Source organism: Syngnathus floridae, chromosome 6 (assembly GCF_059516105.1).
Source record: "Syngnathus floridae isolate MCC-2025c chromosome 6, RoL_Sflo_1.0, whole genome shotgun sequence".
In the NCBI taxonomy this organism is placed as follows: Eukaryota; Metazoa; Chordata; class Actinopteri; order Syngnathiformes; family Syngnathidae; genus Syngnathus; species Syngnathus floridae.
Window position 1 is genome coordinate 18,589,481 of NC_142418.1, and position 24,366 is coordinate 18,613,846.

Here is a 24,366-nt window from a genome sequence, read left to right on the forward strand (position 1 = left end):
CATGACAGTAAAGGCACCCTCCACAATAGGAACATCTCCGTGTACACAGTGCAAAGTAATTAAGTGGCACAAGACAACATGAATTATTAACACTCTTTGTTTATGTAACACCCTTGAATCATATTCCATGACCATTTGAGTCAAGCTCTCCCACTCTGACTGTTTTACTGCTTTTAGCAGTCATATATTATTACATCGATGATAATCTCGCTTAACCTTACGTTCAATATGCGTTGATGGATGTGCTACACATTAACAAGCATTTGATTGCTTGAAGGTTGCTTGCTCTTTTGATGGATGCATGCTTCATTCATTTCACACTGAGTCACAATGAGCCAAGAAAACACCAGCTGAGATCAAACGGCATTTCAAGAGATAGAACCAGATAACACTTATCTCGGACAAAATGGCTGAGTCAGGTACGAAGGGTGAAGTCCACATGACTCAAGCTTCGATTTCTTTTTTTTCCACTCACATTATCTAAAGAGTATTGTGAACGCGCCCCCCCTTGACAAACAAATCATGTTTTGACGATTGCGCTACCATGGTAACCAACTCTCTTTTGTGCTGTCAAATTTCAAATCACTAAAGATCATGTTAGGCTTTGATTATTTAACTATTCATGTGTGAGGCAAGATGTGGCGGATTAGCAGTGTAGTGTTGCCGCTATGGAGCTTTATTTAATGGATCAATTGTTGAATCCAGTATTATTGAGCCAAGGAACCGGTTTTACCTATCAAAATGTCATGGCGCGCTCTCCATGAATATTTTTGTCTCATTTCACTCACAAATTGATTGAACTCAAACCTGATCCGTTCTGTATATAGTCACAGGACGGACGTCATGTCTTAAATGTACGAACGAGAACAGTTTTATTGCCATCTCATGGAAAATGATTCCATTGTTCCGCCTGTATGCATCACTGACATAGATATATTTGTAATTAAGAAATCGTTTTTTGATTAGAAGCTAATGTCATTCAGAAAAAAACACATCATGCTTACTTATCATAACTTACCAGTTATTATTGGTTCTAGAAATGATACGGTTAGCTTGGAGTGGAATAGCGCTATGAAGAACTTGTCATAAAAATGTCAAATATTTGATTGAGCGGTTGAGCAGAACAAGCCACATGAGTGATACTACAAACATGGACTGAACAAGAAAGGACTCGCCTCAGCGATTAGCTTTAGAATGTTGGCTCTTGTGAATGAGCAGCTATCCAACCTCATTCCCATAGTTTAGAATACCAAAAGTTTTGGAGGATATCTCAATCCAATATTCTTGTAATGAAACTGCTGTCTTTGTGAAACTAAGCGGTTGAGGTTGAGGGGAGGAGTGCAGTGGGCCTCACCTGATAGACACCCAACCTGTCCTCCTCTGCCTCTTCTGAAAGCTGGCTCCGTTCCAAAGGAAGGAACAAAAGAGCGTAGAGATGAACGCTAGGCGATAAGGAGAAAAAGAGGAAGTATTGTGTTGGTCTAGCTTGGACACATTTTCTTTCATGTGGCTTTGCGTTGACAGTCGATTGGAAATGAACATGGGCAAATGTTGCTCTTGGCAGTGAAAGTGGTTCTTTTATATTTCATGTCATGTGCTGAAGGAAGGTATGAAGACAATGTGCTGCAAGTGCTAACTAATCTCGTCACATTCTTGCAATCATGTTTTCTCACCTCATTAAGACGTCAGGCTACCTTATAATATATCATCGGGGATGTTAAATGTTATATATAATGCGTTTGCTTTACACGGATTCAAAATCTTAACAGTCAAATCCTTAAGTCAATTTTCTTTTGTATTAAGTTTGAAGCCCTTTCTATACAGTACAAATCATTTGCGCCCCCCCCCCCCCCCCCCCCGCCTCAAAGTAAATACAGCTACGCTCTGCTTCTCCTGCTATTTGTGTTCTTAACTTAGAATTGTTTATGTTGACTTAGGTTGATAAGTTGTGTTACACCAGCCCTGGTGTATTATCAGGACTGAGATCTCAGGCAATTAAGTCATAAAGGCCTATCATTCCCATCTTCTTTGTGTAGAAAAAGTGCTTCAGAGGATGGATGGATGAATGAATGGATGGCACTCATTTAAAAAAACACCAACACTCACAGGCTGAGCTGCACTGTGTTTGTTTACAATGTGCAAGTTAAGAAATGTTACGCTATCGAAAAATTCCTCCAATAAATAACGACAAACATTGTGAAGGAAAACAAACACACTGTTTTGTTGGGGAGCAGCTTGTTAGGGTGATATACGTAGGAGGAGTTCCATCGTGTCGTGCCTGTTACGTCATGTCATGAGGCCATGCATGCCTTGACAGACAACGAGGAGGCTCCATGCTCAAAGGTGGCTACTCTCATTTCCTACGCCTGTTAATTGCTCTGATATCAGTGAGGTCACGCTAATTACCACCAATGACCCTGAATGAGCACGAAGCTCAATCAAATAAAAGTGATGTGGTAAATACAACTGTATACAGAGGGAATTTAATCGGGTCATGTCTGCCATTGTCACAAAGGAGTTCCTGGGCTGCCAACAAAATGGACCATTAGCTCAGTGGAAGAACGGGCGAGTGTTTCCATGTAGCACACACACACACACATTCCATTGACACGCTATGGGCTGTGTTTGGAATCAGGGGATGATTGAGAGACAGGAAAGGCAAGAAAAACATAGCAAGTTCAGACAATGACAAGATGGATGCAAACGTCTCATTTACCTTCTTTCTGTCAGAAGCTGTCTTTGTACATCAAAACACTTGGTGCTCAGTTTCCTCATAGAAAACTAAAAAAATATGTAAAAGAATTGCCAAAAAACAGTAATTCTACTTAAGCGTTAGTGTCGAAATGTAATGAGAATGAGTGTTACACCTCATTTAGCTGAATGACAGGATAAAATAAAACTCACACAACCTGATTAGTAAAAATGTGTGGGTAATATTTCTCTAACAATAACAAAATGGACATTTAGGACTTGTCACTTCAGTACAGAGGGCCTTTACATCATCTAAGTCAGTGGGCCATTGGTGCTTGGAGTACTGAACAATAACTGTGTGGAGAGTCTTCAAAAAAATGATCAAATATTCAATATAAAAAAATTCAGGGCTCGCTCTAGAATACAGTGACCATCACGGCCACCCCTTCCTTAAACCGGATTGTATGTTGTGTCCAGTCTTTGGTGTGCTTCTGACGCCTTCCTTCCTTCCTTCCTTCCTTCCTCAGGTGGATGTTTTGAGCCATGAGCGCCTTGGGATCTCCAGCAAGGCAAGCCAAGTGAGTGGCACCTCACATTCCATCCTCTCCCTCTGTGTGTGTGTGTGTTTACCTTTCCCTAGCGTAGTTGATTTTATCACAGGTGACTGTCACGAACGACGGCCCCAGAATGACTAAACCAGTATGTGGAAGGTGGTGCAGGTCAGGGACCTCAAGCACAGAGCTCCTCTGTTGAGAATGATTTGCGAGCTTTTGGCTCCAGCTTCCCTGGGGGCCCCTTCCTCCTCCCACTCCCCCTCCTCCCCCATTTCCACTCTCCCTCTTGCACTCTGGCCGGCCGCTCCATATGGTCGGAATCTCATAGACACTTTGTATATATCACGAGCGTTTTTGTGAGCTTATGAAAAAAGTGACAGGGCTGGACTTGTAGTTGGAGACAAGATGAAGGGAATGCAGCGTAATGCCATCTCTTCTTGTCATTGCAGTGGAGTGGCAAGATCGGACAGCAAGATCAGCGCCAAAGCACTCTTTGGTAAGCACTTTATGCTTTTGGTGTGTTTGAGTGGTTACAAATGTATTATTTACAGAAGCAACCTGAATTTTGAAGGCTTCCGTGAAAATATTTATGCCAATGCACACTGGGATAAAATTGTGCAATTTGAACAAGTACCATTTGGATGTGGTCCCATTTCCACGGTTGCCAGCAATTTTAGTGCAATGAGAAATTTTTATTCACTGTATTCATTGTCCAAAATGATAAATGATAATGGATGAAAAGTTTGAGTTGATTGTAGCGAGCCTACAGTGCAGACATTCACTGGCTTGTTCACAATCTTGTTAGCACATGTTTCATTTCATGAGTATTAAATAACGGCCACTTTATCGGATTCGCCTTAACTTGTCTTACACGTGTCATTAAAACAGTCCTGCCTTTTTTTCAAACCTCTAAGTGCCAACTCGTTCTCGTTATTTTTTCTTTTATAGGGAAAACTGAATGAAAATAGCAATTAGTGTGAAGTAAACATTTGCCAGTTTGCCACACACAGAGAAAATATAGTCTTGTTAAGCTGCTGCTGCTGCTGCTGTTGTTGTTGTTGCAACCACTACAACACTGACTGAAGTTAACTTGTTGACTCAAGGCCTGCTCAACCTGAATTTTTAGTGAGCATCAATACAACACAGATTTGCCCTTTTTGCAGGCTGACCGATCCCTCTCCCCTCAATCGCCAGGGTCCACTTGTTTTTCATAAGCGTGTCTCCATCATTTTGTATACATAGCGTGTGTGTATGTGTGTGTGTGTGTGTGTGTGTGTTCCAGTGTTTGACATTAGCGAAGGGTGCAGGGTGTGGCTGTTTCTAAAGTCTGCTCGGAACAGGGTGGGGATGCCCGTATCCTGCAGGTGAATAAAAGCCTCATTGAAAAGTGGGGAAAAAAATATGAGGCAGACTTTCTTACTTCTGTCGCAAGTCAGCAAACCTCAGACTTGGGCCGGACAGAGGAATGTTGTACTACACACGATTCAGAAACAAACTTCTTCCATGAGCGGTTCTTCTAAAATTAGAATGTTGTTGTATGATGGTAATATTGGCATGCTGATGTTCCCACGCCGTCTGGCTTCGCACCTTGGTGCTCTTAAGACAGTCGTCCAAAAATCCACAGGATGCCTGCCCGGTCGTATTTACGGCGACTCGAGCTTCTGTTATTCTCCTTTCGGCTTGCCTCAGCCTGTGCGGCAGATGGTCAGCACGGGGTGATGTGTGGCGTCAGAGCAGCTTGCTTGTCCTCACCAACCAGGAGATGGGATACTGTTGTGTAGCAGCATCATCATCAACAACAACAACAACAGTGACCATCTGCCTCCAAAGTGAAAAGATCCGGTCTCAGTATGTTGTATGCAAAACTTGACCCACTGATGCAAATGATTCTTTATCAGCACCTTTGGTCACAGAGCAGAGAGTCAGTCTAAAAATCAAAACATCCACTTGTTTAATATGTGCGATACACTCGCCGGCCACATCTTTAGGTACACTTGCACTCGTCTCATCCAATATGAGAGTGCCTATCTTAGCATCACTGTCAGGTGGAAACCACTTCATTATGTCTGACTGCATGGATGGTGGTACTTGGAGGAAAAACTTTTTTTTAGATCAGAGTTGATGTAAAAAGTTTGTCAACCTTTGTGAATGGTGGTAACAAATAACCACATGTTTTTGAACCCTACCATCCAAATGTTGCTAGGCAGTCGAAGCAAAAGGCAGCCAATGATGTCGTCTGACTTATTGCATTTCATGGCGACAATCACACGGCACTTTATTTGCATGCACTTGATGTCAATATGATCTGGAGCTATCAGTTTGACAGTCTGCCTGCCCTCCGGCCGCCACGGTTTATCTCTGGTCATTAGCTTTGGCGTCTCAGCCCAACTGCCTGCTAAATGGCTCCCATGGCGAGCTCGTGGCTCGGCCGCCATAAGTGGCATTAATAAGACATGGCGGCCAGCTCGACTTTCAGACAGACACCTGACGCCTTTCTTTCTTTCTTTCTTTCTTTTTCTTTCACCCGCGCGGAGCCAAGCCGGAAGAAATGAGCCGAGAGGGATTGGCACAGCGAGGCAAATGCTGGCGTCATTTGCACACCATGCCATAGACACCAGCTATTGCTATTCAAAATGACACTTGAGTCGTTTCCAACATGACACCTGACAGATTGACTCAATTGATGTTTATACTCTGTGTCACATTCAACACAATATGTCCAATGGGGAAGGAACAAGAGCTTTTAAGGTCGTGTGTGGCAAAGTGTTTGCTCCAGCTGGGGGGGGACATCTGGCACAGTGAGCTTGATATTGACCTGCTCTCATTTAATAGTTACCTGCAAGCCATTCACCTGGTAAATAGGTCAGCGGGCGCAGTGACACACTTATGTGCTATTTCAAGAGAATCATGATGAAAATCTGTGGCCACACGAGCTTTGACAACAAACGCGCGTGTGACACCATCAGTTGGTCACAACAGGGTGGTTTGCACCATTGTGGGCGTGAACACAGCCAACATCATGCAATCAAAGCGGCTCCTTTCATTTCCTTGAAATGTGGTGAAATCATATCTCACGTGGGCAAATTTCAATTCACGCTTAACCTGTGTGGCAATAATAACAGAAGTCAAACTGGGGCACCGCAAGTCAACTTGAAAGTTAGCACTTTATAGCTAGCATCAATATTACCCAATGATAACCATGAGGAAGCTTACGTGATGTTGTGTTGTTGTGTAGCGATCAGCTGTGATCTTTGAGCCTAAGGTTAGTCGCTTTTATGGCGCACTCACTGTAATCCTTGCTACTATTATACAAAGTGAGAGACACACTTCAACTTTCCACTCTTTGATAGCACAATTAATATTTAACTTCTTAGATATCCATTTTGCCACTCCTTTGGGAGTCGACTATTGGAAAAAATAAATAAAATAAAAACAACTTGTTTATTTGTGGATTTATTTTTGCTGCGAAATTGACGTGTTAAGTCATCTTACTTTGGCTGTTTTGGTTTCCTTTCGCTCCGATCAACATTTCCCAGTAGAGTAATTGACGGAGGGGGAAAAAAAAACAAGCATTCATATAAAGTAGTAGGCAGTGGTTCTTCCTTATTGCCCTGCTGGTGTGCTGAGTTCACTCAAGTGCGTCTTTGGTTCATTCACTTCTACTCGGATTGCTGCAACATGTGGAACCCAGGCGAGTGTTTTTACCGTTACTTCTTTTAGTTTCGGACATTTTCTAAATGTTTTTGTTTTCTTTTTCAGAGCAAAGGAAAAAATATTCCAACTCCAATTATATTATGCATGAGACGTCACAGTATCATGTTGAGGTAAGCTTGACTTGTTTGGGAATGTTCGACTGAAGTTTTGACATGGTTTTTTTTTTTCTTTGGAGAAACAGGCTCGATTAAAAAGTTTATTTCATAATTGTCGTTTGTGAAATGAAAGTTTGTGTAAATTGCTGGCGGAGAATGATTTGACTGGTGAATCATTGTCCTTTTATTTCTCACTTTTCCATTGTTGTAACATTATCATTTATGTATACATATTATCCATGTATATTAACATTTGAATGTAATTCATAATTACTCCTGGAAATGATTAATAAGCCATCCACTTTTTTTTTTTAGTGATTGAAAAATGTCTCACCTTCTCTCTGTCCCCGGTTTAGCATCTGTCCACTTTCATCATGGACAAGACCGAGTCCATCGCCACTGTGGACGACGCCATCAAGAAACTTGTACTTCTCGATTCAAAAGACAAGATTTGGACTCAAGAAATGCTCCTGCAAGTCACTGATAAGGCAGTCAGGCTGCTGGACTGTGACACCCAGGTACTTTAGCATTGTGGTGACATAATTTGCACTTAAGCACGTCATTAACATGTGTTCATACCGAGTCTTTTTTTTTTTTTTTTTTATGTCCTCTTTGTGTAGGAGGAACTGGAGAACTTCCCCCTCTCCACAATCCACCTGTCTCAGGCCGTTCTGAATCAAACGCGCTACCCGTCCGTGCTGCTGCTGGTGTGTCAGGACAACGAGCAGCATCGGCCAGACATCCACTTCTTCCATTGTGACCAGGTGGAGGTGGGTGTCGCAGCGCGGGGCTCACTTTGCATCCTTTAGTGTCTAAATCACATTATTTATTCGGTTAAATACATCAAACTTTATACTCCTGTTTGTACGTCTCATCAAATTGGACTCATTGTCTCTTGCAGGCTGAATTGGTTCACGCAGATATCGACAGCGCTCTTGGAGACAACAAATGTGGGAAGAAAATGAGGCTTGAGACTCTCAAGTAAGAGAATGGCGCACACAAACATGCTGACTTATGATGTTTCGTGAAGGTCCTGATGTCCTCTTGCTCTTGCAGAATCAACCAGGAGAAAATGAAGCACCGAAGAGAGACCATACTTCCAAAGACGCCCCCCAAGGCCACCCCTGTTGCGAAGGGACGTGTTGCTGCCCCAATCCCACAAGGTGCAAAAAAAAAAAACACCATCACATCTGGCCAAAATCATTCAAAGTGAATCAATGGATTGACAAAATAATGTAATTGATTTTTTTGGGGGGGGTGGGTGCAGACAGACGATCTTCTGGACACAGTGACCCAGAGTCACATGAAAGGTTGGCTCAGCGTATCGAGAAGGATGTGGTGAGTGTTTCCCTGCATCTTCACTTTATTAGGGACACCTGGATGATGTAAGGTTGTTCTTCTTTGTAGCAAATCCTCAACTGTGCCCTGGACGATATTGAGATATTTGTGGCGCGGTTGCAAAAGGCGACGGAGGCCTTTTCCCAACTCAAACAGCGCAACAAGAGTAAGAAGAATAAGAAGAAAGGACCAGCAGGTCTGTGGCCCTTTCTTCTTGTGTGGTGGCAACCGTCAAGTGACAACTTGTTGCATATTGCTCACACTGCCATGTTTGTATTTTTTGGTGTTCTCCAGTGACATGCGTGGTGGTAAACACTAATATTCCAATATGGCCTTTGCTAACAAGTTATTTGGCAATATTTCAGCTTTCATTGCGGCGGTATTATTATTGTTACAATAATTTCATTTGTTTGATTTGGCTCTCTTGTACATATTTGAACAAAGTCTCAAAAAGAGTCTTGCTCTATGTTAAGACGCCAAGTAATAATAATGCCGTCACGTATTGAGTGATGTTTTATCGATGTCGTTCTCATTTCTGCATGTTTGGTCAGCGGCGATGCAATTTGAACGCATCATCAATTTACAGTTCGATGCGTGCTGTCGCTGACGACACACGCAGATGATATTGTTCTCCATTCATTGAGTCTGACGCTTTCTCAACTCTGGAACATTTGAGGAGTTAAAAACAAACTCTGCATAGAAAATAATGTAAATGAGAATAAATTATGAAAAGGAGATGGTGTAGGTCATAACATTTTCATTGTTAAAAGAAACAAACAAGTTGGGTTCCAGGCTGAGAAAGCCACCCCTTAAACTTTTGGTCAAATCAAACCCAGATTGTGTGACATAACTAACCCAGTGCTGGGTCCAAGATAATGCTGGATTATTTCTACCATTGGGTTGAAGATTTCTTGGGTTAAGATTTGGTCCGAGGGGTCAAATCTACCCATAGAATGACCCCGACCTTAGGCGCTTGGTAAGACTGTAGACTTGTGTTCATTGTGGTCTTGTTCCCAGAGGGCGTGCTGACCCTGCGAGCCAAGCCCCCCTCTGAGGAAGACTTCATCGATAGCCTGCAGAAACTGAAGCTGGCCTTCAACCTCTTGGTGAGCTCGCTTTTTTTGCCTGACGGACTCCTCGCTAGCTTTATCGTTGCACCCCCTGCAGGCCAAACTGAAGAAGCATATCCAGAATCCAAGCGCATCAGAGTTAGTTCATTTCCTCTTCGGCCCTTTGGAGCTGGTAAGAACGACAAGTGATGTTGAGGGGGGGTCCTACTCACAGGGGCAGTGCTGACAATGACCCCATTGTAGGTGCTGCAGAGTTGCGGCAGTCCCGAGTTGGTTCGTTCGATTCTCTCCCCTCACCTCTCCAAAGACGCCGTGGACTTCCTTCGAGGGCACATCACCCCCAAAGAGACCACCATATTTGAGCTTCTAGGAGAGGCTTGGACCAAACCCAGGTTTGTGGACAATACTCAAGCTTCATGAAAATTATAATCCCATACTTCAATTGTTTAGAGCGGAGTGGCCGAGGGATCAGTGCGCGCCTCCCTACTATCCCAAGTTCCGGAATGGCTGGGAGCCTCCGGCGGAACTCTTTCGGACTGCCCCATGGGAAACGGAGTATCCCGGTGGGCCTCTGGGCTCCCCCGTTTCCTTGGTTTCCCCCACAAGCCCCGATTACAGAAAACACTCATCTGATGATGTAAGACTTAGCGTAGAACTGAATTGAAATGCAAGACTCAGCAGGTTCATTTCATCTGTGTGTTTCCTCGCAGTTCTACGGAAGCCATTCCTCAAATTCATCCAATGGGTAAGAAATGGTCTTTCAGACGTAGTAACTTTCAAATCGGCCAAAATGAAAAAGTCCGGCATATTGTATGTCTCCAAAGGTCCTACAACGGGATGCCCAACGCTCGCAAATATGCCAAAATTCGCTACCCCTTTGTAGCGCGGAATGCCAACGAGTTGTCAGTGCTGACGGACGAAATCCTCCAGGTGAAAATATTTGGTCTCGATTTTTTCAGCAGTATTTTCATTTGATTTGGCGTCTCAGGTGCTCGAGGACGACAAGCAGTGGTGGAAACTACGGAATCGTAGCGGCCAAGCAGGTTACGTCCCCTACAACATCTTGGATGTTGTCAAGCTAGACGAGCCTGATGCTTTTTACAACCAGGTAAACTCCCTTTGCCTGCACTCAATCTATCTTTAGGATCTTACTTCAATCATTTTACATTCGTAAAGATAATTATTGATGGCTGGATTATTTTCACATACTCTGTCCAAATGAATTCATGTCTTGTTTTGATTATGCGTGTTCACAATGAGTTGTCCAGTGAGTTTAAAAAGATTTGAAAACTCAAGAAGAAAAAGGTCACTGCCTAATTCTTAATTGTATTTTTTTTTTTAAATGAAAAAAATGCTTGTGTGTTTTTTTTATGCAGCAAGGCTATGGTCAAACCTCACCCGGTTCCCTGAGCCCAGGAGACAGTTTCAGCAAAGGCCGACACAAAGACAAAAGTAAAGCCAACCTCACATTTATTTCTGTTTACAGATTTGAATTGCAATTAGCTAAGATTTGCGCTGTTTCAGTGATGGACGAAGTCAACAATGAGCTACTGATGATGATCACGGCTAAAAAAAGCCAGCCACCCGCCAGGAAATTCCGCATTGAGCGACCGGCAGGCGCTCAAGTGTCGCTCACGTACAACTCCAGCCCGGAGCAGGTCAAGTCTTGGCTTGCTGCCAAGGGCTTCTCCAAAGCGTCAGTGAAACACACACCATTTAACCCTCAATATTTCTAGAGATGACTTTTAGCTCTTTGTTCCCCCCCAAACAGGACAGTGGACTATTTAGGCATCCTGACTGGAGCTCAGTTGTTTTCTCTCAACAAGGACGAGCTGAAGTCCGTGTGCGGGGACGAAGGCGCTCGCGTCTCATCGCAGATTACCGTGCAGAAGACGCAAATAGAGGTACACTCGCATATCCATTGAAGGAACTCTCTTGGTTGCATCCTTCTTTTTTTTTTTTTCTGGCAGAAATTGTGCGGAGACAGCGAGCTTCAGGAGGTCATGAAGCGCAGACAGGAGCGAATCGACTCGGAGAGCACAGACTGAAGACGCGGCGCGGCCCATCCCTCTTCATTTCATGCAAGACCATGTTGTACACGTTATTATTGAATATTTATTTTCTCCCATTTTGTACGTGTGCAAGCTAATTTGCAACTCTGTCTCAACCTGTGTGGATCTGCAAATGTACAGTTTTAGGTGCACACAACATATATGTAAAATACACAACATGCTTGGAAAGGCGATGTGACGCATGTTGATGCTTAATGGCAATAGCAATCTCTGAATAAAATTGTTGTGTAATTTGTGCCAGGAAGTTTTGACACATTTTTCTCATGGTGTATGTATAGCCAATGAATTTGCATGTTGCTGTTTACAGAATGAATCAGGAGATACAAAAAGCATTACAGGTTCATATTCTAATATCACCATAATTCTGCATGGCGTCTGTAAATGATCATCAAATGCCGTCATTTTTTTTGTGTGTTGTCTGCACGAGTGTATTTTCAACTGTTGTGCTTCAATTAAGTAAATGAAGATTGAGTCCAAATTAAAAGGATTGTAAATATGATGGAAAACCAGGGCAAGACAAGCTGATTAAAAGCTGGCAAATATTGGATGTTAAACAATCTTGTAGTTCATTATTTTGTTTTTGGCGGACGTGGAAATCATCAGACAAAAGGGCTTCAATATTGTTCGATTTGTCTTTGAACGCACCTCGTGTCAACGGCAGAACACGAATGAACTTAAAAGAAAATGAAAGAAACCCTTTCTAAAAATGAAAATTGACTGACGCAAACGTGTGTTCTTCATGTTTATATTGCTTTCCACCGCTTTCCAAACAACCTACTTTTGCACAACAACGGCAACGCTGCAAAGCATGCTGGGAAGTGCGTGGAAAGTCCGTCACTCCCCTCCCCTCCGGTTCCGCCAAAGCGCAGGTCACGTGAGCAACGGCCTCCTTCCTGCACGACGAAAGGAGCGCTCCTTCGAAGTGCCGACGCTCCCGGGTGCTTACTGTTTTCTTCGGTCCGGTCGTTACGCGGAGTGCTGCGAGAAGGAAGACAGCAGCCGTCAATCGCCGGCCGGCGGTCTGCTGGGACGCTTTAGCCACTTAACAACCTAGCAGGAAGGAAGGAGAAGGTTCGACTGTGTGGTTCGAGCGCACCCGCTCGGCGATGGACGGAGCGCGGCCGCGGCCAAGCGCTTAGCGGAAGTACAAGACGACAGGCGCCCGCTTGTCGTCGCTTGACGGCGACGATGATGGACGCCTTCAGCCCCAACTTGACGGAGGACTCGTATAAAAGTAAGAAGCTAGCTTCTCTTCCTTCCTCCCATCCTCACTTCCTTCCTTCCTCCCTCCCTCCCTCCCTCCAGCTGCTTAACTTTTAACTTTGACCTCCTCAGTGAGCGAGGATGACATCAGGCGGTTGATCAAGTTCAGAGCCTCCAACGAACTTCTCTTCACCGGAAAGAGAAACTCTGCCAAGATAGCTTGGAGGTACACAATACGAACACACATTTAGAAGGTGTGCCTTGAGATAAGAGAAATCCCCCTTGAAGGTTGCTTTCCAATCTTTTGCTTTGAGACATTTGACATAAACATATAAAACTTTTGAGCATAAAACACCAGCTTAACGCTAACACGAATGAAACAGTTAGCATCGCCTTCCATTTCACCAAATGCTGAGAACGGACGTGCAGGCGATGTGAACCGCTTTTTCCTGTCCAGCGTCATCTTGAGGGCTCTGGACCTGCAAGGGAAGTTGACGGCCGAGCAGATCGCCAAAAAGTGGGACAACCTGCGCTCCAAATACAAGGTACGAGGATCAGCGCCGTGATGTCGGCGGCTAACGCGGCGTGACGTGACCCCACTCTGCGTGCGCGCAGGACCTGAAGCAGCCCGACCAATCGGCGGATGGCGAGCAGCCGGGCGGCGGCGCCGAGTCGTGGCCGTGGTTCCGCATGATGGACGACGCCATGCACGGTCGCCTGTACAACAGCCGCATGGCGCTGGGCCTGCCCGGCGACGGTCGGCGGCGGGACGACGACAACGACGTCCTGGAGTTCCTCATCAAGACCGAGATGGACGACTCGGCCGCCGCAGAGAGCGCGGACGGCGGCGAGTCTGCCGAGGGTCTTCCCGTGGGCTGGAGGAGGATGAGCGAGTGCTCCTACAAAAGTAGGCCCGAGCGATGCAATGATGTCATCAGCCAGTCTGTAGAAGACGTACATCACGTGCAGTGTGGTGACATCATGGGCTTCTTTGCACCACCAGTGTCAGAAGAGGAGACAGAACGTCTCATCAAAATTCGCGCCGCCAACGAGGCCATCTTCACCGGCAAGAAAAACTCTGCCAAGCTGGCGTGGAGGTGAGCTGCTTGCGTTTAAAACCGTATCATGGGAGGAGACGGGCGTGCATGAAGCATTTTTTCTCATTTGAGTGTGTTGGCAGGGCCGTGCTCCACGAGCTGGGCCTTCAGGGCAAGCTGAGCACCGAGCAGCTGGCCAAGAAGTGGGACAACCTGAAGAGGCGCTACAAGGTGAGGCCGCGTACAAGAAACTTGATTGTACAGTAGCGCTGATCCAAAAGTCACGCAACACCGCCATCTGTGAGTCACAAGAGCCTCGGACGTTGACGTTTTACCACAGGAGCTGAAGTTCCCCCCGCGCGGCGTGGAGTCCAGCCCGAGCTCGTGGCCGTGGTTCCAGAGCATGGACGACGCCATGGAGGGGCGTCTGGCGGGTGCCGCGCCCGCTTTGGCACCCGTCTTCGTCGCCGAGGACGAAGACTGCGAGATGCTGCCGGCGCCGAGGAAGCGAGCCCGTAGGAGTCGCACCGGGATGGCCGAGTTCCTCAGCGAGTCGGAGTTGGACATGCTGATCTGCGGCCACGACAAAAGCGCTTCCTTGGCTTTGGGCGACCTCCGCCGCAGCGGGGCCGACCTCGGCTACAGACGTAAGACCGCCGCCCGTACGTTTGGTCCCGCTAGATTTCTTTCTCACTGTCGTCGCGTTGTATTGACCAGTGACGGACGAGGACATCCGAAAACTGGTGGAGCTGCGAGCCGCCAACGAAGCCCTCTTCACAGGACGCAGGAACAGCGCCAAGCCCGCCTGGAGGTTCGTGCCCAGTGTGTGAGCCATGGGCCGAGCGTCCCGCCTTGTCACCTGCCCTGATGCCCGTCGCTTCTGTGCAGGGCCATCGTGAAGGAGATGGGTCTGACGGGAAAGATCACACCCGATCAGGTGGCCAAGAAGTGGGACAACCTCAAGACCAAGTTCAAGGTGAGCTCGCCTCCTTTAGTTGCTCGCGCTGCTTACGCAAGCCGTCTGAAATGTTGGCTGTCGCGTTTGATCCAGGACCTGAAGTTCCCCCCTCAGGGGGCGGAGCCCCAAGGCGGAGCGGCGTCCTGGCCGTGGTTCCAGCTGATGAGCGACGCCCTGGAGGGTCGGCTAGCGGGCAAGGGGGTCCAGGTGGCGCCGGTCTGGAGCGGCGAGGACGACGCCGTCTCGGGTTCGCCCCCCTCGGCCGACGCCCCGGAGGCGGCCATCTACGAGATGGCCGACGCCCGAGCGGTCGCCGACCTCTGCCGCTCCGATGACAGCATCACCTACATCGACGCCAGCGGAGAGGAATGCGCTGCCCCTCCCGAGCTCGCCTACAAAAGTACATTAGCGCTATTATTTCTGTGGAGATTTCAATACCAACCCAAATAATCATGATTGTTTTTTTATTTTCCACGATGGTGCAAAATTTGTTTTTGACGCAGTGAGCGAGCAGGACACTAGGCGCTTGATCACGCTGAGAGCCGCCAACGAGGATCTCTTCACCGGCAGGAGGAACGCAGCCAAGGCCGCTTGGAAGTAAGAAGGCCGCCGCGCGGACTGTCGAGATCCTCGTGACCACCTCGCCTGTGTTTGCGCGTCAGGGCCATCATCCGGCAGCTGGACCTCCAAGGGAAGGTGTCCACCTACCAGGTGGCCAAAAAGTGGGACAATCTCAAACGCAGGTTCAAGGTACGCCTCATCATGATGTCATCGACACCTGTCTTAATGTCACACTGACAACGTCATGCGGTTCCAAGGACCTGAAGTACCCCCCCACGGGTATGGACAACATGACGGAGGGCGCCGCTTCCTGGCCGTGGTTCCATCTGATGAACGACGCCATGGAGGGTCGCCTGGTGTGCAACGGCGACCCCCTCCCGGCCCCCGTCGGCCAGGTCGGCGAGCCCGAGCCGCCGGTGGGGGGCGGTGGGGACCGGGCTGTCCTGGAGCAGCAGCGAGCGGCCTTGGAGCAGGAGCGGATGGCACTGAACCAAGAGCGGGCGTCGGCAAGAGCGGAGCGCGAGTGGCTGGAGAGGGAACGGGTGGCGCTGGAGCGGGATCGCGCCCTGCTGGAGCTGGAGAAGGCGGCGCTTAGCCGGGAAAGGGAACTTCTGGACCAGAGGTCTGTCATGCTCTCCATGGACACGCACTCCGGACATATCGGGCCCATCATGTAGACTGTGAACGTCTTTGACCGCGTTTGCTTGACTGGGAAGCGCTCGCTACGTTCGTCACACGGTTCTTCAACATCTTTGTCAGGCATCCGTGTGTTTTTTTTTATTTTGGCGACCTGACGCGGCGTCCCACACGTGTTGCCTTAAAAGACAATTGACACCAGATAACAACTTTGTATTTATGTCATTTCGAAGAGAGGCGGGGCTTTACGTTGCGCCTCCTGAATATTGACTTTTATGTTAAAGAGTAAAAATGTTATCAGAATCTGCTGTTCTTCTTGTGATGACATTTGTGACATTTTTACGTTTTTACTTTTGCCTATTAACCATTTAATAACTAATTTAACTTGTGATGCTCTTACTGTTGCAAATTATTATTATTTTATTATTATTATTATTATTTTGAAATCATTCCGCATGCCGTGTTTGGACGTTTGTGTTTCCGTCCGGACGACTTTTTTGCGGGACTTGATGCGGCGCTCCCTTCTGACTGGCCGACGCGTTCTGACGTATCGGCCAATGAGCGTAGAGAAGCGCAGGAAACAGGAAATGATCCAAACTCACAATGAAACGAGCGCACCAAATTATTTTTGAATGTGTTGTGATGAAATGACGCTTTAAGGTATTACTTTGGAATTGAAATGGCCACTTTAGTGTTGGACAACGGAGCCTACACGGCAAAAATTGGATACAGCTTGGAGGACGTCAGGTGAGCCGTTGCAGGTTAGCTTTTGTTAGCACGCGACGCGTTTTAGTCAACAATCATTCAGAAACGCTTTCAAACATTCACCCGACGTGCTGATGAATGCAGCGAGTGTGAGCGGAATCTTCCAGTCATCACTCGAGTAAAACATTTTTAAATGCAACACTACAAAGAGATCTTAAAGCATTTTGAGTCAAGTCAGATTTATCCGTAGCGCTCGTGGAGAAATATTAACGACGTTCCCTGATACTACTTGCTAAAATGCTGAGAGCTCTCGTGTCCGTTTTTGCTTTCCAGCGTCATTCCCAATTGCCAGTTTCGCTCCAAGACCTCCCGGATGAAAACGTTCACCGCCAACCAGCTGGATGAGATCAAAGATCCCTCGGCACTCTTCTACATCCTGCCCTTCCAGAAGGTCAGAAGGTCAAGGCGTCCCCGCCCTCACTCCTTGCTTTCCTGCTAGCAACAGGACAGAATCATGACATGCACAGAGATGATGACCACCCTCTTCCCTCCTCAGGGCTACCTGGTCAACTGGGACGTCCAGAGGAAAGTTTGGGATCATTTGTTTGGCAAAGAAATGTTCAAGGTGGGCTCATTCACCCGCCCAGCGTGTTTCTCTTCTTCCCGCACTTCTTGCATGGTTCACGTCATCTTAAGGGGTTGTCTCCAGGTGGACTTTGCAGACAGCAGCATCATCATCAGCGAGCCTTACTTCAACTTCACGTCCATCCAGGAGTCCATGAACGAGATCCTGTTTGAGGAGTACCGCTTCCAGTCGGCTCTCAGGATCAACGGTGAGTGCGGACGGCGGCCGCCGGACGCTCTTTGCCCGTGTTGATGCTCTTTGCCGCTCAGCGGGCTCTCTGAGCGCTCGCCGATACTTCCGCTCGGAACCTTACGAGCTGTGCTGCCTGGTGGTGGACAGCGGCTTCTCCTTCACGCACATCGCCCCCTACTGCCGCGGCAGCAGAATGAGGGACGCCATCCGCAGGTGAGTGATGGGTAATAAATTTAGATCCATTTCCCAAACAGAGCAGAGATCCGTCCATTCCACCATTCCACCATTCCTCCCCCCCCCCACACCTGACTTGCTCATTTGAGGATTTTTTTGGGGGTATTCTGAATTGTTGTAACTTGAATTGTTTGTGTTGTGATGATGATGATGATGATGTCCTTCTGTTAGGATTAACGTAGGAGGGAAGCTGCTGACCAATCACCTGAAAGAAATCATCTCTTATCGGTAAGGCTGCCTGAATCAAGCGCAGCGACTCGTCAGCCGGGTTGCCGAGCCGAGCCGAGCCGAGCGTGCCTCTTTGCAGGCAGCTGCACGTGATGGACGAGACCCACGTGATCAACCAGGTGAAGGAGGACGTATGCTTTGTGTCCCAGGACTTCTACCGGGACATGGCCGTCGCACAGTAAGTCGGCCTCACGTTTTCTCTGAGCTCACGCCAATGCGGCGAGCGGAAGGTGAACCAACGTGTGCGCGGCTGCTTCCAGGCTGAAGGGTCTGGACAACACGGTGATGAGGGACTACGTGCTGCCCGATTTCAGCGGCATCAAAAAGGGCTTCTGCAAGGTAAGCGGGCGGCCTCGATGTCGGCGCTCCACCTCACCCGCTTTTGCGTCGTCGGCCAGCCGGCCGAGCAGGTGGTGCCGAGCGGCAAGTACAAGACGGGCGAGCAGATCCTCAGGCTGGCCAACGAGCGCTTCGCTGTTCCCGAAATCCTCTTCCACCCTTCCGACGTCGGCATCCAGGAGATGGGCATTCCCGAGGCCATCGTGGACTCGGTCCGCTCTCTGTCTCAAGGTCTTGCTCGCTTCCGGCTCCGCCTCCTGGGAAAGGGATTTTGGGGGCGCGTTTAAGGCGTTGAGCAAGGCTCCAACGGGCGGGCATTCTGTGTGTGTATGTGCGCAGACATGCAGCCTCACATGTACGGCAACATCATCCTGACTGGAGGCAACGTTTTGTTTCCGGGCTTCCGGGAGCGCCTGGAAGCTGAACTTCGCGCTCTGGTTCCCGCTCACGTTCCCGTCAAGGTCACGCTGCCCGACAAGTGAGTCGCGCTGCTCGTCCTTACGCATTTCATTCAAGTTCACGTGGCTGGCGCGAGATTTCCTTTCTGTGCGATAGGCTGAGATTTTATGACTGACTTGTGTTGTTTTTCTTTGGCAATAGTCCCATCACGTACGCGTGGGAAGGAGGGAAGCTGCTGGCAAACGACCCCGACTACGAGGAGATGGTGGTCACACGCGACGATTACGAAGAGAACGGACATTTTGTTTGTGAAGAAAAGTTTGACATCTGAGCCGCTATTTTGTGCTTCCACAACCAAACGACAGGCAAACAAGTCAACTGTTGATTGAAAGCACTTTTGCTACTTGGACAACACCATTTACATGTTGCCACGGCGTATCTTAATATCCATTGCCTATGAAGGTGTCCTTCAGGAAGACTTTTTTAAAAAATTATTTATGAAATTGATTGTTTTTTTACACTCTTACTGAAAACTCTTGAATGAAATCACATTAATTCAACATGTCCATATTTTATTTTGGTCAATAAAATTTGTGGCGTACATCCGTGATTGTTATTATCACAGTGCCAAAAAAACATAGTCTTTTTTCCACAATAGTTTTTAAAAAAAATTAATATGTCATGGGACAGTAAAAATCTTGATTTACCCTTTTACCATTTGGGTATGAAAACATGTTTCATAAGACACAAACGTATACAGTTTTTGTTGTGTTTATATTTATTTGATTTGTTATCAAAATTTTCCGCTTGTTGGTCATTTCAGGGTGACTCAACATTGAACGGCCGTACTCGAAGCGTCTTCTGGCGGGAGACAGGTGGCTTCATTTGCTGGCTCGGCTTACTGCAAACTGCGTTCCAAAGCCACCCAGCATCAAAGTTCGATTTTAAGCGTTGCGTTAGGACTTAAGCGACCAAAAAAAGTTACATTTCACAGGTTCAGTTCACATTTATCCCGCCATTAGCACCGCGTGCCTAGCTAGCATTAGCCGCCGCTAACGTTAGCTGAGCGAACTTCTCGAAAATGTCGACCGGCAAACGAATGAAGAAGAAGAAGCTCTCTGAAGAAGAGATGAGTAAAGTCTTTGACTTTTCTCCAGTTGCCAAGAAGAAAGCGCTTCCGTGCGGCTCAGAAGACGACCTCGGAGAAGGTAAATGTGCTTTACACCTGCTCACAAACATTTGGTCCCTTTTTTCGTTTTCCTTCCAAATAGCCTCAGAGGAGAAAACTCCAAGTCAGGACAAAGCTCCATCGAGGAAAAGAGTTGCTGACGACTTTAAAGATGAAGACACTGGAGTCCCTGTTGGGTACTTAGAGAATTTGCTCCATTTATTCCCCATGATTTCATCTTTTATTACTTTTGAAAAACGATTTGCTAATGAGCTCAATCTTGATTGCGTAGGGTTGAAGTTCACAGCATGTTGGAGCGCTTTGGGGGTAAGAAAAGCATTTTCAGTCATTTCAGTGGTCAACACTTGCTCATATTTCATCTGTGCTCAGCCTGTTATACGTTGAAAAATGAGATTCATTCATTATATTCTATAAACGATCAATGTGGTGTGTGCGAATGCAGCCGACATCAACAAGGTGATGCTCACCAAACGCAAGCGTCTGGAAAGTCTGACCAAGACTTACATGAATGGAGGGCAGCAGAAAATGGAGCAACTGTGGAACAACTACCACAAACAGAGGTTTGACAATATGAGCCTCACCCCCCAAGCAGACGTTGTCATCCAACCACATCTGGGTGCTTCTGTCGTGCGCGTGTGCAGGCAGAAGATGACTCAGGACTATTCTCAGCAATTGTCGTCGGTTTTGGACCAATGGCAGCTGGAAATGCAGCAAATCAAGGACCAGGAGGAGAAGTTCAATGTAGGCCAGCGCACACTCAACATATGAGACATGTCAATAAAATGAAAAGTTCAAAATAGGACTAAATGTCACATTGTCAAAATGCCATGAATCAAAACAATTCCAAAGCCTCTTCGATATTTTCTTGGCTCACGCAGTTCTCCATTCCATGTGACATGTCGGGTGTGTGTGTGTGTTCAGAATCTGATACGCCAGCAGCAGAAGGTGGTCCAGCAGAGCAAAATTCTTCAGACGCAGAAAATAGAGGCCATGCAAGAGCTCTTCAAGAACTTTGTCAAGGTCAAACCAACAGCTTTGCACCTTCTTCTTTTGTAATTTGGCAACGTTGGTCTTGTTCATTTCATTCAATGACCTCCTCAGCCGCGGGAACTTTCAACACATTTGCTTCAACGCAGCTCAGATTGTTGAAAAGGAAGCAAGTGGCACGTTGAAACGCTTGAAGGAAGTCTTGTTCTTCTTTTTGCTTTTTGTTGGTGGCATTGGGCGTGAGCAGAACATGGAAGAGATGGAGAAGAACCAAGAGGAAGTCCTGCATCGGGCGCAGCAAGAGCTAAGGAAGGAGATGGCCACCATGCAGAAGAAGATCCTCATGGACACCGTGAGTCGAGTCGGGCCGAGCAGAGTCGAGTCCTCGCGCTGACTGCCGCGTGAACCCATCTTCAATTTTGTCCTTTTGCAGCAACAACAGGAAATGGCGACCGTGCGCAAGTCCCTGCAGACCATGCTTTTCTAGACTCTCATCGCGGTTTGCCCAAGATCCCAGCCTCATCTTATTTTCTACTTGAACACGCACGTTCCTTCACCTTCTGTTCACTGTTGTAAAGATGAGGTAAAGCGCTTGAGAGTTGTTTTTTGTTGCTCAAGCCACCTCTAGGTGGCACTGTTGTAATTCCGATGTTTAAGAAAAAGTACAAACGTTTCAAGAAGTTTATTGGCCATGTTAGGGCATCATCCAGTTTTAGGGAATTAAAAAACGATTCAACTGTTTCATCCTGTTTTCAGGAATAAAAAGGAATAAAACCTATTCAACCTCAACTTTATTTGTTGTCATTTTCCTGTGATTCCTTACTTCACTCACAGCTTTTTTTAAAAAATTCATTAAATAACAGGTCAAGTTTTCACATTCAGTCTTAGGAGGCCTGCTTTTCGTATGTTCACTTGTGTCTCGTCTCCCTTGTTGGCAGTCAGTCAAAGAATAAAGATGAGTTTCTTACTTCTACCACAGTCTTAATAACAATGATAACATGTTATAACCGGACGTGTAACTAACTACCTTTGGAAGAGTGGATGTTGGAGCGTCACACAGACGGAACCATTCATGTGTCGTGTGTTCGTGGAGGAGCACATTTAGCTGTTGCACACGTTCAAATTCCAACCGACTTGTTAGCGTTTATGACGAGTCGATAAAAGTACCATGATGTGCCAGCGGAGAACATTTTAAAATATTCTAAAACTTCGGGCAGTTTATGGGCTGAAAAAGACATTTTTACTTCCTGTCTGGACCTGGTAAACTGGTTATTTTTATATATATATTCTTGCTTTTCACTCTAAACATTCGGGAGTAAACGTATAAATCGTTTTCTAAATCCACCTATTCGATCAGCGTTGGCAAGTATCACATTTATTCCGATTTAAATGTTGTTGATTCGGACATTTCACTACTTTTGCTTTCTCGCGATGCTAACAATGTTAGCCGCTAGTACCTTCGCCTTGATTGAAAGATTGAAAGTGCTTTCGGGGAAGAATGGCGCCGTCGCACTTGATGAAATGATTCGCTGTCACTTAACTTGAACCTTGTCACCGAGTATGGGTGATGTTTGCGATTTAGCGAATGGGGTCTCCGTTCACGTCCGACTGGAGCGGTTCTGAAGACGACCGACTGGACCGAGCTTTCCTCATGGACCAGATGTCGCTTGTCGTCCCAGAGACGCCCAGGTAGGCATCGCCACCTGCCCAGCACGATCAATTAGCCCAATCAAAACAACCAAGGAAAACGCACGAGCCCTGTCTTAATGGTTGTTGTTGTTGTTGTTTGTATTGTTTCTACTTGTTACTGGTCAGCCCGCTTCGAAGCAAGACCAGGCGAACCGCACGACTTGCAGAGGATGCGTCCAGCTCGGTGAGTCAATAACCGTCTGTTTGCTCGCTCCGGTCATCGCATCTAAATCGATTCCTCGTACCAGAATTGACAGTCGCGGCGTCTCCTCGCCGGTCCACAGGTGATGACGCGGCTTTCAGCAGCGCGGGTGAAACATTCCCACGCCACCGCCGGCACGTCCAGGCCAACTAAACGCAGGAAGGTGGCGAGGGCGTCACCGGGACGTGGCTCTGTGGCCGTCTCTTCTCGAACGCTGTTTCCCCACGACGACTGGCTGGACACCTCCTCGTCTTCCTCGTCCTGCTCAACTTCAGCCGCGTCGTCATCCTCCTCATCCACCTCCTCCCCCTCTCGCGTAACGCCGGCGATGAGACCGGCGGTCGACACGCCGGCAAGCTCATTGTCCTTCCTGACGGCGGCGGAGAAGAGGTGGCTGAAAGACGAGTGTGGCGATGTCTCAACAGGTAAAGAGTGACGTCGTGGGAAAATCCTTCAGCCAGTTCTTTTATGCTCGCCACGCTAATTGGAGTCCTTTTCACTTTTGCATGCAGCGGTGGCGGAACATGAGGCGGTCCTCATCGACGACGATGACGACGACCACATCCAGTTGGTTTGCGCGGCGCAGATGGAAGAAGATGAAGCGTTTGCACGAAGCCTGCAGGTGGGCGCGGCCTTTTCTCGTGTGACCTGGCCATGTCGTCACCGGCTCACAACGGACTTCCTGTTTGCTTGCACAGGCTCAGTTTGACCAAGAGGAGGCGCAGTTGCACCATCATCATCAAAGGGTAATGAATGAATCCTCGTTTGGCCAATCAAGCGAAATGTGAGCGTTTTGGGAAATGGGCACCAACCGGCCGTCGACTCCGCCCGCAGCCCCGCCGCACTCGCGCCGAGCGGTCATCCCCGCCGGGCAGAGGCCGCCGTTGGAGGACCGAGGATGACTTCTCCGAGGACGACTTTTCCGAGGACGACTACGAGGTGAGCGTGCGGCGGGCCGATGCCGGTGTGGTTGGTGTTTTTGCTGAGCGTGCGTGCGTGTGTGCACTTGGCCCGCAGGCGCTCCTGGCGCTGGAGGAGGAGCAAGGCGCCGTGGTGTCCAAGAAGCTGACACGAGACCACGTCCTGCGCTTCCCCATCAAGCGCTTCCAGTCGGGCGCCGGCAACGCCGTGTGAGTGTGGCGGCGACGGCGCCCTCTGTCCGGCAGGTCGGCCGTGCTCATGTGCAGTTGGTTGGCCCGCCAGGTGTCAGATCTGCTTTGGCGACTACGACGACGGCGAGCGTCTGAGGATGCTGCCGTGTTTCCACGACTACCACGTGGCCTGCATCGACCGCTGGCTGCAGGTGAGCTGCCGCTTGTCTTGTTTTGCGACTTGCTTTGTTAAACGGGCTCCGCCTCCCCGAAAAAAGGATGGATGACAATCATGCGGTTGCTTTCATATCAGGAGAAGTCAGTCACCCTAAGCAGAGGTTCTTCGGGAAAGCTATGAACAAAAATTGATGTTGTTGTTTGTCGTTGTCAGGACAACACCACCTGCCCCATATGTAGAGTCGACCTGGCCAACCTTTGACCTCTGCTATCTTGAAGTCGTGTCTTTTCTTTCTAAGTAAAAACTAAATCTTTCTAAATAAAAACTCTATTGACTTCTAATAGACCCCACCTCCTTTAAGTCAAAACTAAATCATTGC

General features: G+C 47.5%; 6 protein-coding genes and 1 long non-coding RNA gene across 10 annotated transcripts in view; 5 read left to right on the forward strand and 2 right to left on the reverse strand.

Annotated features, from left to right (window-relative positions):
- myrf (myelin regulatory factor) overlaps positions 1 to 443 on the reverse strand; it is a 19,565-nt gene extending 19,122 nt beyond the window's left edge. Inside the window, exon 1 of one of the 2 annotated variants that reach the window (XM_088378160.1) lies at positions 222 to 443. The gene's annotated coding sequence lies outside the window, so the exon portion shown is untranslated. The remainder of the gene's footprint in view (positions 1 to 221) is intronic. The other variant, XM_088378162.1, reaches the window with a different exon arrangement.
- Positions 1 to 12,091, forward strand: part of eps8l2 (EPS8 signaling adaptor L2) — a 12,566-nt gene extending 475 nt beyond the window's left edge. The window contains exons 2-21 of one of the 2 annotated variants that reach the window (XM_088378165.1): positions 3,219 to 3,269; positions 3,695 to 3,741; positions 7,005 to 7,069; positions 7,411 to 7,572; positions 7,675 to 7,824; positions 7,956 to 8,035; positions 8,111 to 8,217; positions 8,322 to 8,392; positions 8,462 to 8,588; positions 9,410 to 9,498; positions 9,560 to 9,634; positions 9,706 to 9,854; positions 9,913 to 10,099; positions 10,173 to 10,207; positions 10,287 to 10,392; positions 10,451 to 10,570; positions 10,839 to 10,914; positions 10,987 to 11,158; positions 11,234 to 11,366; positions 11,433 to 12,091. In XM_088378165.1, coding sequence (XP_088234291.1) covers positions 3,235 to 3,269; positions 3,695 to 3,741; positions 7,005 to 7,069; positions 7,411 to 7,572; positions 7,675 to 7,824; positions 7,956 to 8,035; positions 8,111 to 8,217; positions 8,322 to 8,392; positions 8,462 to 8,588; positions 9,410 to 9,498; positions 9,560 to 9,634; positions 9,706 to 9,854; positions 9,913 to 10,099; positions 10,173 to 10,207; positions 10,287 to 10,392; positions 10,451 to 10,570; positions 10,839 to 10,914; positions 10,987 to 11,158; positions 11,234 to 11,366; positions 11,433 to 11,510 — 2,064 coding nt within the window. In that variant the 5' untranslated portion in view covers positions 3,219 to 3,234 and the 3' untranslated portion in view covers positions 11,511 to 12,091. Of the gene's footprint in view, positions 1 to 3,218; positions 3,270 to 3,517; positions 3,742 to 7,004; positions 7,070 to 7,410; positions 7,573 to 7,674; positions 7,825 to 7,955; positions 8,036 to 8,110; positions 8,218 to 8,321; positions 8,393 to 8,461; positions 8,589 to 9,409; positions 9,499 to 9,559; positions 9,635 to 9,705; positions 9,855 to 9,912; positions 10,100 to 10,172; positions 10,208 to 10,286; positions 10,393 to 10,450; positions 10,571 to 10,838; positions 10,915 to 10,986; positions 11,159 to 11,233; positions 11,367 to 11,432 lie in introns of those variants that run through there. The other variant, XM_088378164.1, reaches the window with a different exon arrangement.
- On the reverse strand, positions 11,555 to 12,924 carry LOC148397105 (uncharacterized). Its single transcript, XR_015858974.1, has 2 exons — positions 12,585 to 12,924; positions 11,555 to 12,512 (listed from the first exon to the last, which is right to left on the reverse strand). It is a non-coding gene; the product is annotated as an uncharacterized LOC148397105 (long non-coding RNA).
- Positions 12,385 to 16,232, forward strand: LOC148397106 (uncharacterized). Its single transcript, XM_088378163.1, has 13 exons — positions 12,385 to 12,768; positions 12,870 to 12,963; positions 13,195 to 13,282; positions 13,353 to 13,644; positions 13,741 to 13,834; positions 13,918 to 14,005; positions 14,115 to 14,421; positions 14,492 to 14,585; positions 14,663 to 14,750; positions 14,826 to 15,132; positions 15,236 to 15,329; positions 15,395 to 15,482; positions 15,551 to 16,232. The coding sequence occupies exons 1-13, from the start codon at positions 12,723 to 12,725 to the stop codon at positions 15,968 to 15,970; spliced, it is 2,100 nt and encodes a 699-aa protein (XP_088234289.1). The 5' UTR covers positions 12,385 to 12,722; the 3' UTR covers positions 15,971 to 16,232.
- Positions 16,233 to 16,456: 224 nt separating this feature from the next.
- Positions 16,457 to 19,252, forward strand: actr6 (actin related protein 6). Of its 2 annotated transcripts, none has more exons than XM_088378166.1 (11): positions 16,457 to 16,676; positions 16,968 to 17,085; positions 17,191 to 17,259; positions 17,344 to 17,467; positions 17,529 to 17,664; positions 17,857 to 17,913; positions 17,993 to 18,091; positions 18,174 to 18,252; positions 18,312 to 18,483; positions 18,592 to 18,730; positions 18,853 to 19,252. In XM_088378166.1, exons 1-11 carry the CDS (start codon positions 16,609 to 16,611, stop codon positions 18,980 to 18,982), a joined length of 1,191 nt encoding a protein of 396 aa, XP_088234292.1. In that variant the 5' UTR covers positions 16,457 to 16,608; the 3' UTR covers positions 18,983 to 19,252. The 2 variants fall into 2 exon arrangements, with proteins under 2 accessions (XP_088234292.1, XP_088234293.1); XM_088378167.1 differs by having other exon boundaries at positions 16,522 to 16,690.
- A 191-nt stretch (positions 19,253 to 19,443) lies between these two features.
- On the forward strand, positions 19,444 to 21,616 carry sycp3 (synaptonemal complex protein 3). The gene is made up of 8 exons (XM_088378168.1): positions 19,444 to 19,859; positions 19,923 to 20,016; positions 20,112 to 20,146; positions 20,283 to 20,400; positions 20,482 to 20,581; positions 20,762 to 20,860; positions 21,075 to 21,179; positions 21,261 to 21,616. Exons 1-8 carry the CDS (start codon positions 19,733 to 19,735, stop codon positions 21,312 to 21,314), a joined length of 732 nt encoding a protein of 243 aa, XP_088234294.1. The 5' UTR covers positions 19,444 to 19,732; the 3' UTR covers positions 21,315 to 21,616.
- Positions 21,617 to 21,906: 290 nt separating this feature from the next.
- Positions 21,907 to 24,328, forward strand: LOC148397109 (uncharacterized). The gene is made up of 10 exons (XM_088378312.1): positions 21,907 to 22,087; positions 22,410 to 22,516; positions 22,643 to 22,700; positions 22,801 to 23,143; positions 23,231 to 23,340; positions 23,417 to 23,464; positions 23,553 to 23,657; positions 23,736 to 23,848; positions 23,922 to 24,021; positions 24,201 to 24,328. Exons 2-10 carry the CDS (start codon positions 22,413 to 22,415, stop codon positions 24,246 to 24,248), a joined length of 1,029 nt encoding a protein of 342 aa, XP_088234438.1. The 5' UTR covers positions 21,907 to 22,087; positions 22,410 to 22,412; the 3' UTR covers positions 24,249 to 24,328.
- Positions 24,329 to 24,366: the final 38 nt, after the last annotated feature.

Excerpts from the sequence above, each read along its gene's own strand:
- actr6 (XM_088378166.1), top strand. The coding sequence starts at position 16,609 with ATGGCCACTTTAGTGTTGGACAACGGAGCCTACACGGCAAAAATTGGA. Across the intron at positions 18,092-18,173 it reads CGGGACATGGCCGTCGCACA|GCTGAAGGGTCTGGACAACA; the intron begins GTAAGTCGGCCT and ends GGCTGCTTCCAG. Across the intron at positions 18,484-18,591 it reads GGTCCGCTCTCTGTCTCAAG|ACATGCAGCCTCACATGTAC; the intron begins GTCTTGCTCGCT and ends GTATGTGCGCAG.
- LOC148397109 (XM_088378312.1), top strand. The coding sequence starts at position 22,413 with ATGGGGTCTCCGTTCACGTCCGACTGGAGCGGTTCTGAAGACGACCGA. Across the intron at positions 22,701-22,800 it reads CAGAGGATGCGTCCAGCTCG|GTGATGACGCGGCTTTCAGC; the intron begins GTGAGTCAATAA and ends GCCGGTCCACAG. Across the intron at positions 23,849-23,921 it reads TCGGGCGCCGGCAACGCCGT|GTGTCAGATCTGCTTTGGCG; the intron begins GTGAGTGTGGCG and ends TTGGCCCGCCAG.
- sycp3 (XM_088378168.1), top strand. The coding sequence starts at position 19,733 with ATGTCGACCGGCAAACGAATGAAGAAGAAGAAGCTCTCTGAAGAAGAG. Across the intron at positions 20,017-20,111 it reads GACACTGGAGTCCCTGTTGG|GGTTGAAGTTCACAGCATGT; the intron begins GTACTTAGAGAA and ends TTGATTGCGTAG. Across the intron at positions 20,147-20,282 it reads CATGTTGGAGCGCTTTGGGG|CCGACATCAACAAGGTGATG; the intron begins GTAAGAAAAGCA and ends GTGCGAATGCAG.
- LOC148397106 (XM_088378163.1), top strand. The coding sequence starts at position 12,723 with ATGATGGACGCCTTCAGCCCCAACTTGACGGAGGACTCGTATAAAA. Across the intron at positions 13,283-13,352 it reads ACCTGCGCTCCAAATACAAG|GACCTGAAGCAGCCCGACCA; the intron begins GTACGAGGATCA and ends GCGTGCGCGCAG. Across the intron at positions 13,645-13,740 it reads GAGCGAGTGCTCCTACAAAA|TGTCAGAAGAGGAGACAGAA; the intron begins GTAGGCCCGAGC and ends TTGCACCACCAG.